Source organism: Oryzias melastigma, linkage group LG15, assembly GCF_002922805.2.
Source record: "Oryzias melastigma strain HK-1 linkage group LG15, ASM292280v2, whole genome shotgun sequence".
Lineage (NCBI taxonomy): Eukaryota > Metazoa > Chordata > Actinopteri > Beloniformes > Adrianichthyidae > Oryzias > Oryzias melastigma.
Window position 1 is genome coordinate 25,044,518 of NC_050526.1, and position 19,706 is coordinate 25,064,223.

The following is a 19,706-nucleotide window of genomic DNA, read 5'->3' on the forward strand; positions in this document are numbered from 1 at the left end:
AAATCAAGTAAAATGACCCTCCCCACTTACACTGATACATAGACATGAAATTTACAAGAACAAAAAATATTTTACAAAATCTTTTGTTTTACATTCTTTTTTTCCATTTGCATGCTTATTTGAGTATATAGAGAATAAAAAAGGTATATACATTGATGTGACAAATTTAAGAAATCTGGTTTATTATAAAACTGGGTGGAGGAAATCAAGGAAGGAACACAGTAAAGACCAAAATGTAAAATGTTCCCACACTGTGTGATAAAAAACTTCAAAAAACAAACATAACACAAAAGAATGGAAAGAGAAAACACCAAAGCAAAACCCACCAACACTGAGAAGTAGGGTATAGCTCCTTAAGTACTGAGACTAAATGATTGAGTGCAGGCAGCTGTGACTGATCCATGGAAAGGAGTGGAATCATCTGAGAGAAGCCACAGCCAGAAAGACAGAAACCAAATCTGAAATAATAAAAACAAATACAAAGCACAAACAATGAAAAACAAACAAATATCATCGGCAGCAATTGGTGGTGGAAAGCTGCCAATGTCCTAATACTATTTGTTTAATGCTATGATTAAATAAAGAAATGTTGTGCCAATGAAAGTTGTCAGACTTCAAAAATGTAAACTTGTAATTTCTCAAGAGCAGACCCACGCTATGAATGATCTCAGCTTGCAGAATGAGCCCCACGCCTTATAAAAAGTCACTTATTCATGCTTTCACCGTCTTAATGACAAGCTGAGTGGCAAAGCCAATTATGAGTAAATTTACTGTGGACAAAGTGTTTCCGCGGAATGACAACGGGGAAGGGAACTCTTCCTGAGCACAGCAAGACATCTTCATACTGTGAATTTAAATGACACTATACGTTAAGCCTGCACAGTTTGCTGTCTGACAGATCTGTAAGCCTGCACACATCCAGACATGCTGACTATGTCAGTTAAATGCCTGGATACATTTAACTGAGCTTCTTGAGGCATTTCCTCTCATTACTGCTGCTCTGTCAACAAAAGCAATCAGCCTCATTGAAATGTCACATGTATGGCATTCCTGATGGGAAAATAACAAAACCAGCAAGATCGTCTGTCAGGAACTAACTCCATGTTTCCTTCTTCTGAAAGTCGCAAATTTGTTTTATTGATTTTTTTTTTATAGTTCCTGTAATCAAATTTAACACAAGGACGTTAATGTTAATGTTTGACTTATTTTTTTGAATGTTTTGTTAATTGAAACAACTGGAACTATACTTGAACTGATGCCTGACTCATCACATACACAATCAGCTCCCAAAGTCATAAATTTAAATTATAGCTATTAAGCATCCCCAGTACACCTTCCACAGGTAATTATTCGCATCTCCTGCCTGGGTTGTCATGCTTTCATGTTGACAGTGAGAGATCACCTCTTCTGCCCTCACAGGTGCACGTTAGTTTAAAAAGCAAGTTTAAGGTAGCAGATGCCAGATAAATGTCAGCATAACGTGACTGATGAGTGGCCGTCCTGCCTCATGCTGGCACTGTTAACAATGGGCTGTCTTCATACGTGTCTGCATGCACATTTCAAGGGTAAATTATGTTTAAGAGGGGCTTCCTTTGCGTCTTTTTGATTTTTATGTTATTTGTTTGATTTTTTTTTTTCCTTATTTCAGTTGTACTGTCATTTATCATAGCACCCCTTTAAAGCCCCCCTCCAATCATCTTTTGATCTATTTTAAAAGGTGTTCACAGTCTTTAAATTATGATTATGCCATTTTTAGCCTTTTTTTTTTTTTTAACTGTGTCATTTTCCAGGATATGTTTTTATTACAACTGTGCTTGTAAGTTGTGGACGGGGCAGGGAGGAAGCTTGTTCTACATCACAAATATGCAGTTTTATCGACATTTTTGTTTGCTCTTCATTCACAATAATTTGAATAAAGGCATACTCAGAAATCCCATTTTGAGCTCAACTTTCTTTATGTCCTCAATCATAAAAACTCCCACAAGAACATGCACCCAAAATACAAATTTCCTCTGAGTGGTTCTGAATCTCTCTACGACATGTGATCTAAAGGCTGAACAATTGTTTAGGGTTTAGTTCTGCACCATGCCAACCACTAACCATTAGGTTACATCATATTAAAAATAGGAGAAGTTCCTCCACTTACTTTAGATGTTGTTGGTTTTATAAGTTTGAAGGACATGAAGGTATCCTAGTGAGATGTTAAAAATAATTGTTTTTGTCAAATCGCCCCAGAATATTTTTATGCCATTTAAAAGTTGCATTTTTATGGGAAATTTAACATTTTTCAGAATGCTTTTATGCAAACTCTGTTTTAGTTTAGACAAGTATTCAGGTTTGGTTTAAAATAGGGTCAAAACATGCTGGGCAACATACTGTGACAGCTTCTCGCCTGTGTGTCTATTTATGCTCTTTCCTAGGAGCAACATTTTCCCCTGTTTCTTCTTTCTATTTTCTTAAAAAACGAAAGGAGTTGGCTCTTTTCCATGTTCCCATTCAGTGTCGTGACTCAGGGGTATTAAGGTGTTGGCAGCTTGCTGCAGTTTTAGCGACTGCAGGTCAACCCAGAGCGATTTGTAGGATCCGCCCTGACACCCAGGAAACTCCGAGATAGAGCAGTTGTAGTCTTCAAATACACTTTTGGCGCAGAGAAATCTGCACATCTGTATTAAAGGTGAGCTGCTAAATTACAACACTGCAGATGACTGCTGAGTCATTAAACGAGTGCTTTGAAAAAAAAAGTTCAAATGCCATGAGGAATAAACGCATTTCCTCCTGACTGTAACAGCAACGCAAATATATCCTCTGGAGAGGACATTTCTGAACCATTTCAAACTACTGAATTAAATTCTTGTGGTATCTACAAAGGACATTTAGGGCTTTTTAACTATACCAAATGTGAAGAACTCTGGGAATTGTAGTTTTTGGTGGATTAAAAAAAAAAATACCGTTTTTTTTTTTTTTTTTTTTTGATAGTAAGGAGGATATTTCACATACAAAATGTTTTGTATTTAACTTTTAAGTATTAAATCTTTAAAAACCCACCCTGATAAAAAAAGGTTTTTTTGTGTTTTTAACAAATTATTGTGGCAATTTTATGATGATAGGGGACATATATAAATAAAATTAAACTTTAAAATGCATTCCTGAGTATTTCTTTATTTAAATGTTTGTGATTGACGAGCAGACAAAATTATGCTGTTTGCAAAAAACTTTTTGCTACATTAAAATACACTGTGTGGACCACCAGTTCCCTGCTCCGCTCCATTCTGATGCATCAACTTGTAAATGACTAGATCCAAGTACTTCTTTGTTTTCTTGTTCCTAACTGTGCAGCTTTATATCTCCAACATTGCTCGCCATTTTTGTTTTACTGGTAATGTTATGTTAGGGGTGTGAGAGGGTGTAAGCTAACGGAAGAGAGTGTAAACAGATGGGTGACAGGAAGGGAAGGTCTACAATTAAGTCACACATTTTTAATGAACGACAGCTGCTCTGCAGAAATTGTGTCTTAGAAAATTACTGTTTTTTTTTTATTTATTTTTGGAAAAAAAAAGCATAATCTTAATTAAAAGACCAATTCACTTTGAAAATCAAAAGATGATCAGAGTGGTATTTAAAGATTAGATTTAACTACACATAACTGTGTTAAATGGCTGCATAGAAAATACTAAAATGATAAATAAATTATTTTAATGTTAATCTTTTTGCCTTTTTTATATTTTGTATTACTTTAAATCCATGAAAATAGAAACAAAAATGTCAATCATATATAATACCTTTTATCATCGTCATTTTTTTTTCAATTTAGTGATTTAGTGATTTCTTATTTTAATGCTTTATGAGATTCAGTACATCCACAGGTTTATAACCTTACCTATGCCAAACTCCAAATGTTGTGAAATGGCTCCACAGGTTACACACAATGACCAGAGGAGTTAACACTGACTTGTGGCACAGAGATGAGTGCAGAAGCTGGGAATGACCCCACACTATTCCCCCTATTTTGTTCCTGTTTAGGGATTTGTGAAGAGGCTAGACTTCATTTTCACTTATAAGACTCTCAAACACTGGGGGAACGAGCTGAGAGTGGTCAGATCCAGTCAGCTTCAATTACAGCCCCTTGTACTTTTCCCAGAGGTACACTGTAGGTCCTTTAAGGGGAAATCAATGAGGTGACAAATTGTTGTGGACAGCCACCCCTTTTATTTCTTACATTGTTGCATCTCTGCCTCAATGCACCTGTAAGCGTATATGTGTGTGTGCGTCGGGGTTGAATGCATTGCTTTTGTTGTCTGTGCATAATAATACATGAATGAACAACATTATTTATGATGTTTAGGGATTTATGATGTTGATAGTGTTTGTAAGCATTTGTTTCTTAAGCTTTGCTATGGGTTCTTTTGCACCTACAGATACTGTCACTGTTTCACCTTGTTTTTCCAGTATTCCATTTATACAGATGAGATTACTGTAATATTAATTCAATTTTTGTCTATTTTTATCAGTTTAATGGAATTCTTAGATTAATATTTTGTCAGTGGAATTACGAACACTATTCCAAGCTTTTAAAGGTGTGACAGTATGTCACAATATATTATTGTTAAATAAAAAAAAAAAACATGATACATTGTGTGTAATTTGGTTGTAAAGTCCCCTCCGATGAGTTAAAACAAAGAGTTAGTTTGTCAGATGTCTGCATGATGGTGTGTATAAACTGTAGTACATCGTTTTAATTATGAACGTTATTTGTGACAGCCGTAATCTGCAAGCTACACACTGTTGTAGCAGTGAGTTCTTGGCAGCCTCCTCATCTTTATTTTGGTGCTTTAGAATGCATTATTTATTCCAGTTGATATGTTATGCTGTTTAAAGCTCTGCTAGCAAAGTACAATGTTCCACTTGACATCGTCTGCTCTTTGGTTGAGAAATGCCTGTACAGCTGATCTGCTTTAGTTGGTTATTTAAAAAAAAATGCAGATATTATGGAAAATCTTTTTAAAATGAAAACATTTTAGGATTGTTTTCTGGTGTCTGATGGGGCAAATGTTGGACAATCTCACTGACAAACCTCATTCTTTTAGAGTAAACTCATTCAACTCAATTTAAGCTTTTCCAAAGTGTTGTGTGAAAATAAACATGTCTTTGGCATCCATTTAACTCCAGGTCTGTTTCATCATCCTTGCAAGCAGTTTGAGGTTTGGTGGTATTTTTTTAAGATCGGTTTTATTTTTCTTGTTTTTATTTCCCTGACAGCTTCCCATCATGGCCACAAAAGGACCCTGCATTAATGGTACACATCTGTGTTTCTTTTGTTTTCACAGGAAAAGAAGAATTCGTTGCAACCTTCAAAGGATCTGAGTTCTTCTGCTACGATCTGTCCTTGAACCCGATTCAAAGCAGCAGTGATGAAATCACATTGTCATTCAAAACCCTTCAGAGGAATGGACTGATGCTGCACACGGGCAAATCTGCTGATTACGTCAACCTGGCACTGAAAAATGGGGCTGTCTCACTCGTCATTAATTTGGGGTCTGGAGCCTTTGAAGCTCTTGTGGAGCCAGTCAATGGGAAATTTAATGACAATGATTGGCATGATGTCAAAGTAACACGGAATCTACGTCAGGTAACAGTACAAAGAATAATGCAGAGACTGATTAAATGGACTAAAACAAATGTTCATAAGTCATTGCCATCATGCAAAACATATTTTCCCCAGATTTTAAAATTGGGTTACTAACTTGAATCTAAGTGGTTTATGGTGAAGACTAAAACAAGACCATAGGAGAGCAGGGATATTTAGATTCCAAACTGTAAAGAAAAATAATTTAAATCAATTTAAAGTATGTAAATAGATATAATTATAGTGTAGCACCATAAAAAACAATAAATGTTTTATAAAATCTACTGCAAAATAAGGATCCTTTCCAAGTAGAATTTCAAAATGATTTTTTTCCTATGACATATATTTTGTTTAGCCTTCATTGCAATAAGTCATTTTTGACAACATATTTTATACAATATTTTTAAGTTTTCAGTTTATTTGTAGACTCAGATCCTCATCTTTTTCGCTAGTTTATTCCAAATAATGAACTCACATTCATTTTGTTGAACAAATTCTGCATATCTGACAGGTTTACATGCAATTCTATGGCTTACCTCAGTTTTATTGACATATTTGCATGTAAACAGTGTAAGTGGGGACACTTTAGGGCTGGATTCCAGTGTTTGTTGTTGAGGAAACTAACTGAATGACTTGTACCTGGCCAGCTTAGACTAAATTGGGTCAGGAAACAGTTAGTGAGAGTCCTCAGCATGACTGCAGTGTCAGTGTGTCTGTGATTAGTGTGGAAAGACCCCTCGCTGAGGCCCACATAAACACACTCCCATGAATGTTAAGCTTTACCTTTACCTCTTTGTAAATTACCCCCCACAGATTTCGTTGTTGTTAGCTGTAGTGGGTAAAAGTGTCTTTTTTTTTCCCTCCACATTGGTCAGACTCTGATCACTAGTTGGTTGCAGCAGGTTGCTTTTTAACAGGATTTGGGGTTTTCTCCTGTACTTCAGGGCTACTTGTGCGTGGAGGACCGGATTGACCATATGGCAGTTGAGATATTCTTGTGCAAACACACACAAACAAACACACACATAGGCACACAAACTATTTAGAAAACAAACCAACAGCTTTAACATTTGGCTCAAGAAGTAGAATGTGTCCGATTTTTTTTTTCTACTTCTTTTTTCACAAAGAAGCAATCAATACTAGCTTTGTTTGCATTAGCATCTTTTTTAACCCTTTAACACCATAGCTCCAGTGTTATGCTCTTTGATTTACTGTAACTTTTCAACCGTTAACACGATCGGCGTAATACCAGCAGATTCTGAAGAAGAAAAGCATCTGCTAGAATTACCTTGATCATGTTAACGGTTGAGAAGTTACAGTATATTAAAGATTTTGTGTTTAAGCATCACTGGCGACACTTCAAGAGTTAAGGGGTTAAGAAAGACAATAACACTATTCTGGAAAACAAATTAAAATATATTATGATATGCTCATCTAAGATAATTTTTAAATATATCTTTCTTTTTTTCTCCTTTTGATAGATATACATTGCTGAACAGCCACACAAAACTTTTCTAAGTGTGCCAATAATATATTTAATTTAACAGAATTCATGAAATTGTCAATTTTTTTTTGTGTCATAATATAGATTAAATCTGCCGTTTATATATTTCTGTCTATATTCAGTTCAAATAATGGCAAATTTCTATGAAAGCTTTATTTATCACTACTTGATCTAAACTTGTTCCTGCTTTCCTGTTGGAATTGATCATCTTCACCTGAACACCAAAAAGGCAATTTCATCAAATTTGAAAAATTGAAAACCTAAGAGTTTGGCTTTAATCTGCATTCAAATTGTAAAAAAAAAAAAAAAGGAAAGGAGACACTTGAGCGCTTGCTCTGTGGAGGAATCAAAAATTTCCATCCTTCTCACACCTCGTCGGGGTCCTCTTTGCGTTCTCCCATTGCAGTACAGTCATCCTAAAGTTCATCAGTAAGACCAAACGAGAGGTAATGTATGGTATGAACACCAGAAAAGTCTGAAATGCTTTATTGGCAGAAGGTCTAATAAAACAACAAAAAAGAAAAGGAGCATTAAAATGATCTTACAAGTAGAACTTCCTGAAAAGGGTCAAATGATGTGCTTTAGGTATTTAGGCTTTTTTTTTGTTGTTCTTTTTGGAGACTTGATGCTTTTTGTGAGATTTTGGTAAGCAAACATTTGTCCAGATGCTGACGATGGTTCAAAAAAACCAGACAGAATTGGTTGAGCTCTTGCACTGGAGCCTTCCTGTTATTTTCCTCAATCAGCTTTTTTCTTGTTAAACTTATTTTGCCCTTCTTTCTCTATGTTACTAACATGCTTTAGAAACAAACTAACATCATTCATGGAATGTGCCATCATACTAACCAATATGATTTTTTGCTGTTTAACGATGTACTAACAGTATTGACCATCATATATTATTTAAGTAACAATCGTTATTCTGTTCACAGTTTTTAATTTCCTTTCTCCCCCCTTTTCCACAAAGCACTCAGGCATTGGACACGCTATGGTAAACAAACTACATTGTTCGGTAGATATCATTCTAATTGTTTCTTAGTTTGGGTTTGCCGTGTGTTTCTTTTCTTTTTTTTCTTTTTCTTTTTTTAATTATTTTTTTACTGTAGACGTCATTTACAAAAAAAGGAAAATTGCGGTTGGTACTCCTCTGCTTACTTTACAAATCTTTTTTTTTCTCTTTTTCTTTTTTTTTTTTTTTGAGTTTCTCGGTGCATTCATTGATTTCACCTTCCTTATTTCACTTGTATCCTGTCCAGTTCTTTTGATTCACTCTTTTAGGAGCATCATTTCGAGCCTTTGCATCAGGCTGTGGTTAAAAATGAGGACTCCCTGCTGTCCGGCTGGTCTGATGCTCTTTGGCTCAGCCAGTTGTATCCCCCATTGACTTTGCATGGCATGCTCTTTGACTACATGTTGCAAATGTTAGTCTTCCCATTCGTCCACCTTAATGTGACAGTACAGCTGTGTTTGTCTTTTTTCTGTATCCTGGTTTCCTTTTGTGGTTTTACAGTATCCATGAGCTTTTGCAAGCATCTGACATTGAGTCAAAATGCAACTTTTTTATTTCCGGAAATGTTTATTTTTTTTAATATAAACATAAAAAAGACAAATACATGCATGCTCTTTACCTGTTTTGTTTTATAAACCTAAATCTATTCGAAAAGGGTCATTGTGCTTTTTATACAGCATGTACTCCTTCCCTAACCAAGTGGCACGTTTTGTTTTGTTTTGTAGAACTGCTAGATGTACTAATATAGATATTAGTTAAACTAACATTTTGGTAACATTTTACTAACTCCATTTTTGTGTCTGCTAAAGTATTTTAAGTTGCAGCGAAAACAATACTAACACTGTAGTATGAGTAGTTTACTAACGCTAAATAGAGCTCCTGTGAAGGCTTGGAGTCTTCCTACTACTAATAAAACTAAACAAAATAAAAAAATAAAAAAACAAGAAAAAAGACTGAAAACAGACATGAAAATGGGTTTTGGAATAAATTAATTTAGAGACCCCCCCCTCCTTAAAAAAAGCAAAGAAGGAAAAAAAAGGGGATTCTTATTGTAGTGTGTAGGCTGTCTGAGTATAGCATGTCTTTTCCCTGTGCTTCTTTATGTAGGTAACAATATCCGTAGATGGGATTCTGACCACCACAGGGTATACACAAGAAGACTACACCATGTTAGGCTCTGATGACTTTTTCTATGTTGGTGGGAGCCCTAGCACAGCTGACCTGCCTGGATCTCCAGTTAGCAACAACTTCATGGGCTGCCTGAAGGAGGTAAGAAGTGCTTCTGCATGAACCGTTGGGCCGCTGAGCGTACTCGATACAGCCGGCTTCATTTCAGGGCTTCAGTGCAGACCCATTTACCAAACAGCTGATCCTATCTACTATTATTTCTTTTTTTTTTTTTTTACTAATGCCTTTTCCTTCTATTCCAACACTTAGCAGCATTACATTATGTCTCCTTTGCTTTTTCAGTGCACGTACAATACTTAACACACACACACATGTACGACTGTCTTGAAGTGGAATTTATTACAGACTTCTTACAGCTCTGTGAGGTGCACATCAAAGAGGAGCATTGATCCAGAGATCATGTAGTTGAATTTTCATGAGCAGTCATGCAACTGACAGACAACGCAGTGCTATTGTTGCAGAGTAGTACTTCAAGTCCTCTTCTAGACTGATAATACTTTAAAACACCTATCTAGAACCAACCCTATGTTTGATGCGTGGTTTCTTTTTAGTGTTCAGTACAGTTTGTGCACATGCATATTTAAGGAGCTATACAAGACTTTTATTGATTGAATTGATTTGTATTTTATTTCATGACATTTGGGTTTCAGAACTCGTATCTTCCCTCCAGTGTCGGGTGTCTCCTTCGCCAATGTGTGGGAGAGGTATAAGGAATTCCAGTTTAATGAACAGACACAGTGAAGACCACATGTTCACTGGCTTTGAACTTCTCATTATAAACTTGGTTGTTGAAAGACTGTCTTACATGTCACTGGGTGGCTGTAGTGGCAGTGAAGTAAATAATGGAGTCACAGACATAGTTATCTTTTAGCTTCCCAGGATGCTTTGGATCAGTGAAAATAAGATCTTATATTTGATACACATCTGTAATACTTCCAACAGTTATTGAACTTTACTCACAAGGAAAACAAATATTAAATACCATCATTAACTTTTTAAAAATGTGTTATGTTTCTTCATTTTTAAGGGAGCAGTTTGTAGCTAAAACAATTTCTGAGTGCTAAAAGCTGAGTGTTACAAGCATCAGCGCACCTAACAGTGCAGAAAAAGAAATCCCAATTGCAGGTGTGAAAATGTTGAGAAGTCATATGAGTTGTAGTTGAAGAGGGCAGCGGTCGCTGATGGATGACATGTTATGGTATTTGTGTGCAGATTCCAGTCTGAGCTGCCTGTCTGTCTCAATGGCAAAACAAACGGTGGTGCAGTAATAGCTCAGTTGTCACAGCCCGACTTTGGAGACAAATTATTGCAGCACTAGTGCAGCACCAGGCGTAGCTCAAACCAAAGGTTTTTTTTTTTTTTTAATTCAGAAACGTGCCCTTTGTCTTGGCTATAAAAATTGATTTGGGTTTATTGGCTGTATCTATTCCACCTTTGCCTTGATGACTCATGTCCAGCAGGCAGAGATATTAGTATCTATCCCTTTGTCTCTCTTTTACACTTCTTTTGATAGATGTGCTAGGATTTGTTTTTGTCTCTTATGTTTGTATTAATTTATACAGAAGATAAAAGAAATGGAAATAGATGAAACTATCTGTTTTATAGTTTGGGCTGCATTTATCTTCACTCAATCAGTCAGCCAGAAACAGTTAAAGAAAGTTAGATTTGCAGTCTTTTTTTTTCTCTTTTTTTTGTATCCAGTTCTGATGCACTAATGTGAGCTCTATGTACATGAACAGTTTAAACGCTGTAGATCTGACTCACTGATAAACACTGTGCAAATCTGATCCCACTGGAGGTGTTCCCAATTTCAGGTGAATGCATTGCATCACAATAAGTAAAACAAAAAGTAAAAAAAAAAAAAAAAACACTAATACTGTTCAAGTATTTTTTAAAGACCAACTCTGATGCAAATGTTGTGTTTAACATGTACTTTTTGTATATTCCTGAATAAATTAAGCTAAAAAATGCATTTCTAATTTTTCTTTTTTTTAGTAGTTCATACGGAGCAGACAAAAAATACATTTGAAAAATGTTGTATTTTGGATGTAGAAAATACACTGGACAGGTTAGTTACAAGCTCCGCCCTGTTCCGATCCATCCACTTGTACATGACTACGTCTTTGTTTTCCTCGCCTTAGCTTGCATGTGACTGAAAACTGTACGGTTGGATAGCTCCAGTGTTGCTCTATGTAAGAGGCTTTAAGTTAGTGGCAGAGAGGGTGTAAACAAAGAGCTCTCAGCAACAGGAAGGGGAAGGGGGTAAAAAATACAGTCAATACAGTTCTTTCTTATACAATCAATGGTTCTCCATGCAATAAAATCCTGACCACAGCTCTGCAGAAACTATGTCCTAGAAAACGACACAGATTTGTTTGATTTGGCAAAAAATAAAGTAAAATAAAAAAATGCATAATCACTTTAAAAAGAATATTAGGAACACTTTGAAAATAGATTAGAAGATGGTCGGAGTGGGACTTTAACAAACATTCTGTAGAAGTTAAACTGTCACAACAAATGTTATCTATTGATAAAAGTTTGGTCAAAATACAACTGTACTTATATAGTTCTATTATAAAGCTTTGATTATTTTTGTCATGTCCACTTACAAGATTCAAACACTGGAAATTTGTCTACATTTCTATAGTTAAAACAAAGTTAGATGGCCTTTATTGCCTTCTACTGAACTTGGAAAACATTTGTCCTTATAGCTTTAAAGCAGCAGTAGATACATTTGAACTGATGAAACCAAATGAAGATTGGATAATGATGAGGTAATGGCCGTATCAATCTCTGGCATCACTGTTGCCAATTACTGCTGCAGTCTTGCTCTACACAACACGCCATTAAGGGTGCCACTGGATAAATTGTACCGAGTTTTGTTTATAGAGGCTGCTTGTTTCTAACACAGACAAACACAGATTTACATATATGTACACAAAAAATGGATACTTGTGCAGGTATTATAACACAATTCTCTATTACAAACATTTTCTTTATTGTGTATTGTCACTCCAATGATAACTGTATTTTGGTGTTCTGGTGTTTCTGCTGACAGAGGACACATATGTAGATACTTAAACTCAAAATTGGATTTCTGAGTATTTCTTTATTCAAATCATTGTGAATCAGAAGCAGAAAAAAAGCCTCTTGAAGAAGGGCTTATTTGTGACATAGAAATGACACTATGCAGGTAAAAAGCTCCTTGTTCCACTTGGGAGTCACTCCTCTGGGGGTAAGGGGAATGGAGCGGGGTTCCTCCACACCAACAGTTTCAACTTTTTTCTTTTTTTTTATTGAACATTTGAAGAATATAGTACAAATATATCGAACATATAAGTAAAATACAAAACCATAACACAATTCTAGACAAATGTCACAATTATTCTTGACTTTTAAAATTCTTAACTGTGACAAATGACAATTTTTGGACTTTGTCTAATAATCATAAATCAAAGACCACTGGGAACCCTTTTACAATAGACCAAAAGATGATCAGAGTGTGTCTTTGACAAACATTTACTGCAGTTCTTCCACATCGATTTTGGAACTTTAACTAGTGTTTTCTGTCTCTTAGCTTTTCTGAACCAAATCCCCGGTGATACTAACAGATAATTACTTCTAAACCATCATCACAGTGGCTTTGTAGCTTCAGGTACTCTTTCCTTTCAATTGACAGTTAAGTTCAGGTAGAAGATTCGCTTTATATTATTCTCAGCACATTGTGCACTTTTTGAAGGCCATACATACACGGCAGAAGAAAACAGGATGATATGTGTTTGACATTTTGTGCTTTTGCAGATACAGTTTCTCGTGAAGAGGTGAAGTTTGACTAAATCATTTAATGTTTGAGGCATAAAGAAAAACTTGCTTCTGCCACTGCTATTATTCTCCACAGATCAAATGCCCCTGACAGCTGCAGCTGTTGTCTGCATTTTTTTTTCTTCTTTGTCTTTTTGCATGAATTACTGTATTATTAATCTTTTTTCTTTTTATTTCAATCTAGGTTGTCTACAAAAACAACGATGTGAGGCTCGAGTTGTCCCGGCTCGCAAAACAGGGGGACCCCAAGATGAAGGTCCACGGGACGGTGGCCTTCAAATGTGAAAACGTAGCCACTCTGGACCCTATCACATTTGAGACGCCCGAATCTTTCATCATTCTGAACAAGTGGAATGCTAAAAAGACAGGCTCCATCTCCTTTGACTTCCGCACCACAGAACCCAACGGCCTTCTCCTTTTCAGCCATGGCAAGCCCAAACAGCAACCCAAGGATTCCAAGAGTCCCCAAACCTTTAAGGTGGACTTCTTTGCCATTGAGATGTTAGAGGGACACTTGTACTTGCTGCTCGACATGGGCTCAGGAACTACAAAAACCAAGGCAGTGAATAAGAAAGTCAACGATGGCGAGTGGTACCATGTGGACTTCCAGCGTGACGGACGATCAGGTAAATATTCATTTAATGAATTTAGATGTCGAACTCTCAACACACAGGGTTAGGTGGATGAAGATATGCATCGACATAGCTTTGACAAACTGCAAAGAGCATGCTTAAATTTCTTTTTCCACACGAGCTGCCCTGGAGCACTCAATGTTAAAGGTGTTTGCATGTTTTTATATGATAAGGAACTTTATATTCTGTTGGACAAGTACAGGCTTCTGCATACAATGCATAATTCAATACAAGACTGTGAATAGGAACTCTGCTGTGCACCATCTGGATAAATTATTTAACAACAAAAAAGTACTACTCTTGGGTCACAGTTGTGTTTTCTGAGATTTTTTTTTTTTTTTTTTTTTTTTGATCATTCACGGAAGTGCTGATACTGCTTCACTACTCACTGCTCATACACACTTAAAAGTAAAGTTTTTCAGATTGTGGCCATATGTTGAGAAATTCTGCTATTTTGGCCACAAGAAAGCAGCTCCTCTCACAATGTGTCCTTTAAGCCCTGGGTTGCTCTGATGTGGTCTCTGTTGAATTGCTTATCTAAGCAGCAATTTGTTAGTGTGAGCTTCAAGCCATGGCTTTGCAATGTCATGCTTTAAATTAGATATACCCCTTGACCATGTTTTCCGCTCAATCTCAAGAGGTGGAAATTAGATTAACTGTTTCGTTACCCTCAAAACAGTTCTGGGGTGTAGTTCAAAATTAAACTTGACACAGCTGAAATCGCAGAAAAACTCCCTTTTATTTTAATGTATATTTTTTAAATGTGTAATTATCTAAATAAAGGCTATTGTTTATTTATTCGTATTTTTTTAAATCCCTAATTTCCCAGAGAAAGATAAAAATACATGATTAAAACAGGGTGTAGTATGTTATAAAGCTTGCTGAGTTTCATTTTTACCATCATGATAATACAAATGCTGTTGAATAGAAACGATTTATTAAAATGACCAAAGCAATCTAGCAGGAGCAGTGCAGATTAACACGAGTTTCAAATGAGCAGTGTGTGACAATCAGCCTGCAATTTACTCACAACACAGGTGCAGCTTGCTATTTCAGAAATATGGGCAATGTCAGCATTACTGTTAATTACCTAATCAGTTCAAATGCCTAAACCTGAAAAACAAGCTGTTTTCCCATAAATACAGTACTCGCTGTGAGCTGGATTGTTCAGCTTCAGTTTTGCTGAATAATAGAGGAAAACATTTGCACAACAACACATTTTTTTAATCATTTAGTACCTAAAATCCAGCTAATAAAGCATCTTTCAATTTGCAAAAAAATAATTTGCATATATTTAAACCTGAGTGTTTTTTTGTATTTCAACTTTTCCTTTGTAATGCAGACAATTCCAGTAAAAGTGACAATTTTAAGCAACATAATGAACTCTAAATTTAAGTGGTATTAGTGCAGCAACTAAAGAGGACCATTGAATATCAAGTTTGGTATTGTTGATTGTTATAGATTTAAGTTTTGTTATGGTTGCCCCAAACAAACGTGCACATGAGGACAGTCTCCCCCTCCACACTTCTATATATTCCTTCCTGTTGCTGTTCTTCAGATATGAGTAATTTAACTAACTGATTCACTAAGTAGCTTCTCATTTATATAAATCATACTAGAAAATGTGCCATGTGGTTGTGAATTAATTATTGCTCTCTTCTAGAAGGATCTAATTATTAGTCTGCATCAAGCCTTAAGCCAAACCAAAGGGTGATATAGCAAAATAATGTAGAAGGCGACCTTTTTACCAATTTATCACTGTCACAATATAACATCAAACCAAAGTTTTATTTTATGTGCAAAACAATTGTGTTAATATTCCATAATTTTACACCTTCTAATGGATAGAACATTTTTAATTAGATCATAATTGGTCACTATAGTACCCAGCCCTAATTTATTGTGCATCAAATTACAGAAACAAGTTACTAAATTATATTGAACTCATTATCAATCTAATACCCAATTATTATCCGCCCACACAAACTGGATCAGTTGAACTCATACTAACACTTGCGCATGCAACCTTAAGCTTTCTCTGCTCACTGTTCTCTCTGTCTACCCTTTCTGGGTTTCCATGGAAACAGGAGGGGGTGCTCTCCCAGGACCAAGACAGTTACTGCACAGTGCTGTACTAAGCTGTGCACTAATGACATTTTGGAGTAACTTTTCCTCCTTTCCTCAAGTGTAAGGCATTAGAACTAAGTACTGAAGTGGATAAGGGACTCAAAAGGTCTCTGAATTCCAACGTGACAGGAGTAACTAAATAGTTAAAATACTGTAGCCACAGCGATGGAGCTTCTAATCAGTGTGTAGATTGAAAGGCAGTGTTAAAATGTGAGCGTTGGTTCATTCTTGGCAACTCCTTTAGATTAACCTAGATCTCCAAATTTAAAAATAGACGTGATATTCAAATGAGCACATTTACATTGAAAATACAATTTTGTCTACAGCATAAACTGATTTCTTCACAGCATTCTGAATGGGTGAACTGGATTTTTAGGGTTTCTTTGCGTTTAGTTATTTATATGTTGTTTTAGTATTCTATATAAAATTCATTACACCAATTCTTCTGTAACTAGTCAAACAAATGTCATAAATCTTGCTTAAAGTCCCACTTGGATCATCTTTTGAGCTGTTTTCAAAATGTTCCCAGTGATCTTTTAACTATGCTTATACATTTTTTGCCAAAATTAAAAAAAAAGGACAATGTTTCTACAAAGTGGCAGAAGTTTATTAAAAATTCCCCTCTGAATTGTGGAGCAACCCTTAACTAAAAGTTATCTGTTCAGTTTACATGCTGTCCCGCTAGGTCTACAGTCCCTCCCACTCCCAACCTAACATTACCCATGCAACAAAAATGGCGAGCAATATTGGAGCTATCTAGCTACATGGATCAAGTCAGTGGATGCATCAGACTGGAACCGAAAGCATGAGGCCAACCCAACGTATAATCTACATCACAAATAAGCTTTTTCAGACTTCATCTGGTCCTAATTCACAACGAATTAAGAGAGAAATTCTTAAAACATTAGTTTTAAGCTTAATTTTCTAAATATATGTTATCCATCATTGGAAAATGCCACAAATACATGTTTAAACCCCACTCTCAAAAAAAAAAAAAAAAATGTATAGTAGTGGGTCTTTAAGAAATGAGCTCTCCTCATTCTGCATTCACTTATGTCAGTGAACTTTTAAAGTAATTGACAGCTTAACAATAGTGTATGACTTAAGAAACGTATGACTTTGTAAGATTTACATCCAAATGTTGAATATGTTATCAATACACATCAGCGAGCATATCCCAAAAATACAACGCAACAGCCAGACATAATTACCCACAGCCCTGTCCTCCATGTGCAACTCTTCCTGCAGCTGTGACAATGGTGTATAATGATCCCTGCCCTATTTAGTTTTGTCGGCTCTTGCTTTGGGAAGCAGGCTGGCAAAAGGACTCTCATTCCCAAAAAGCACATTCCAACCTCAATGGATTAGAGATGTTAGCAGACATTCTGCCTTTAAGTGGAGGTTCATGGGCGTGCAGGTCACTCATCAGGGACGTTTCGTGGACATTCCCACAGACGCACGCGCCTTTGCGGCTTCAAACACAAACGAGTGCTTACGCGTACACATGTAGATAACCCATTCCCAAACTCACAGCCAACTTACAGGCTTCTCTCTCTACAGAGAATCCAATCAAATAGAGAGATTTGGCTGTATCGCCCTAACTGGATTGCAGTAATCCCCTGTCTAACATGTTTTGGGGATGTGTGAGTGGGGTTAGGGGACCTCATGCCAAGTTGAGCTGGGCTGCTGATGCAGAAAATGTGTGAGAGATCTGAGCTGTCATTTGGACTCCAGTGTTCAGGTCTGATAGAAGAATATATCTGGTCGGTCAAGTCTTGGAAAAAGAAATAGAAGCTCTCAAAACTTGTTTAGAGACTTTCACATATGGTTGAAAGAAATTTCTTATCAAACTGATTGGTCTTTTTTCTTTATTATTAATATGCTGTTCTTTCATGGAACACAGTGCCTTTATATCATCTGTTCTTTTATTTGTCTTCATAGACTTCTTTCTCAACTTAACTCTAGCTATGTTTATCTGTATTTACTCATCTCTTTTATGCTCAGTAGATTTTCAAAGACCAATCCATTGCATCCCCCTTGTGACTATGAAAGTGATTCAAGCATAGGGACTCCTGCAGCATGTGTATGTGTTATGTTTCCCATGCTGCAAGCATGAAAATGACTCCTGTCCCCGTAGGATTGTGTTCTTATTTTTGACTTAACAAAGTTTGACTGTTTTTACTAACTTCCTTACAGGACTTTGACAAGTGAGCAAAGCGCTCTGAGCAGATGCCTCAGACATGATAACGGCCCACCCTTGTCTCCTACTTGCCTCACTTTACACAGACTTTATGTTTTTAGTGTCTCTGTTTACAGTCATGTCTCCAATATGGTTTAGAATATTTAAAGCAGTATGATGATTAGCCTTTTAGTGTGGATTGAGAGCATGTTTTTTTTTTTTTTTTTTTCGCTGTTAAATTACTGTTTTTTTTTTTTATTTATATTTTTATCTTTTGTAAAATAATTCTCAGTGGTATTCAAATTATGATTTGAATACCACCCCTCGCTCTAGTCCTAGAATCATTTTTTTTTTTTTTAATATTGAATTTAAGCTTGTAAAGTCGAACCTGAACCTTTTTCAGGCTCTGTGGCAAGTGGCCCATGTCAAGCCTGCAATTCCCCAACAACCGTGGTTAGACAGAGCAGTGGTGGTGGGAGTGGGGCAGTGGGTGGTTGCATGAAAATGCTGGAACAGATGCCTGGGGCCAAGACCCTGAGAAGAGCTCCAGAACATATTACTGTGCACCAGGTTAATGATTGCACGCTTGGTCCTTACCTGTCTCACTCAAGTACTTTAGCAAGAACGCTGACTCAACTACATAGAACATACACATATATAAGACTGTCATTGCTTTTTGAGCTTTTTTTAACATTGGTAAACTATCAATTTAAATAACTGAACTGGCACAAAAAGACAAACATGGGCTTCGTTCAATGAAAAAAAAAATGTGTCAAATTGTCTATTTTAAAGTATGACTGATTAAATGTGAAATGCCTCATTTGAAATTGAATTTCTCCATAAAGTATTCTAGTAATTCTCCTGAAAATGAATGTGTGGCTAAGACCTAAAAAATAAAAAAAAATAAAAAAATCAAAGGACTTCTGTTTTATGTTTAAGAAGACAGTTTAGACTCATCCTACAAACCTGATGAAGATGACCAATGACTCCTTTCATATTCTTTCATCTATCTGAATCTAAATAATTACATTAAAATACATTTATTTTTAGCATGCTTACCTTATGGTTTCTTTGCCACTCTAAGCAGACTGTTGGCTTTGCTGTCCTCAGCAGCATGGTATATAGATTACTGGACAGGGATGTGGGCAGTGGAGGCAGCCGCCATTAATTAAAGTCCACAATGGCTTCTGCACTGAGAGTAACAGATCTATATACAAATTAATCACCCAGTCTGAGTCCCACAGTAAGGCTTTCCTTTTTTCACATCTTTACAGTCCAGTCATGTCCGCCGTTGTTTACCGTGCTCCAGATCGAGAATTAAACCTGAATGAGAGTGATAAATCATAGAGGGAAAACACACAAACTCTCAATGTAGGTTTATGTGTTGGAGAGACAAACAGGAGGGGGGACAAGGTGGAAAGTAACACAGATTCTGCTGATGGCAGCAAACTATACTTAACTCTGCATTTTTTAAAATATTTATTTTTGGGGCAACTATCCAACAGAGAGAAAATGGAGCACCACCTTAATAGAGTATGTAAATAAAGCGTTTTATCAACGGTCATTATTCAGTCTGAGTTAAAGAAGTTTCTCCTCATTAAGATTAATCACTACAAACATAG

General features: G+C 36.2%; 1 protein-coding gene across 28 annotated transcripts in view; it reads left to right on the forward strand.

Moving 5' to 3' along the window:
* LOC112161706 (neurexin-1a) overlaps positions 1–19,706 on the forward strand; it is a 247,571-nt gene that overhangs the window by 79,647 nt on the left and 148,218 nt on the right. For 22 of the 28 annotated variants that reach the window (XM_036215421.1, XM_024297057.2, XM_024297069.2 and 19 more), the window contains 4 exons: positions 5,325–5,626; positions 8,095–8,118; positions 9,244–9,405; positions 13,331–13,772. In XM_036215421.1, the coding sequence (XP_036071314.1) occupies positions 5,325–5,626; positions 8,095–8,118; positions 9,244–9,405; positions 13,331–13,772 (930 nt within the window). Of the gene's footprint in view, positions 1–4,941; positions 5,627–8,094; positions 8,119–9,243; positions 9,406–13,330; positions 13,773–19,706 lie in introns of those variants that run through there. The other 6 variants (XM_024297065.2, XM_024297074.2, XM_024297071.2 and 3 more) reach the window with 2 other exon arrangements.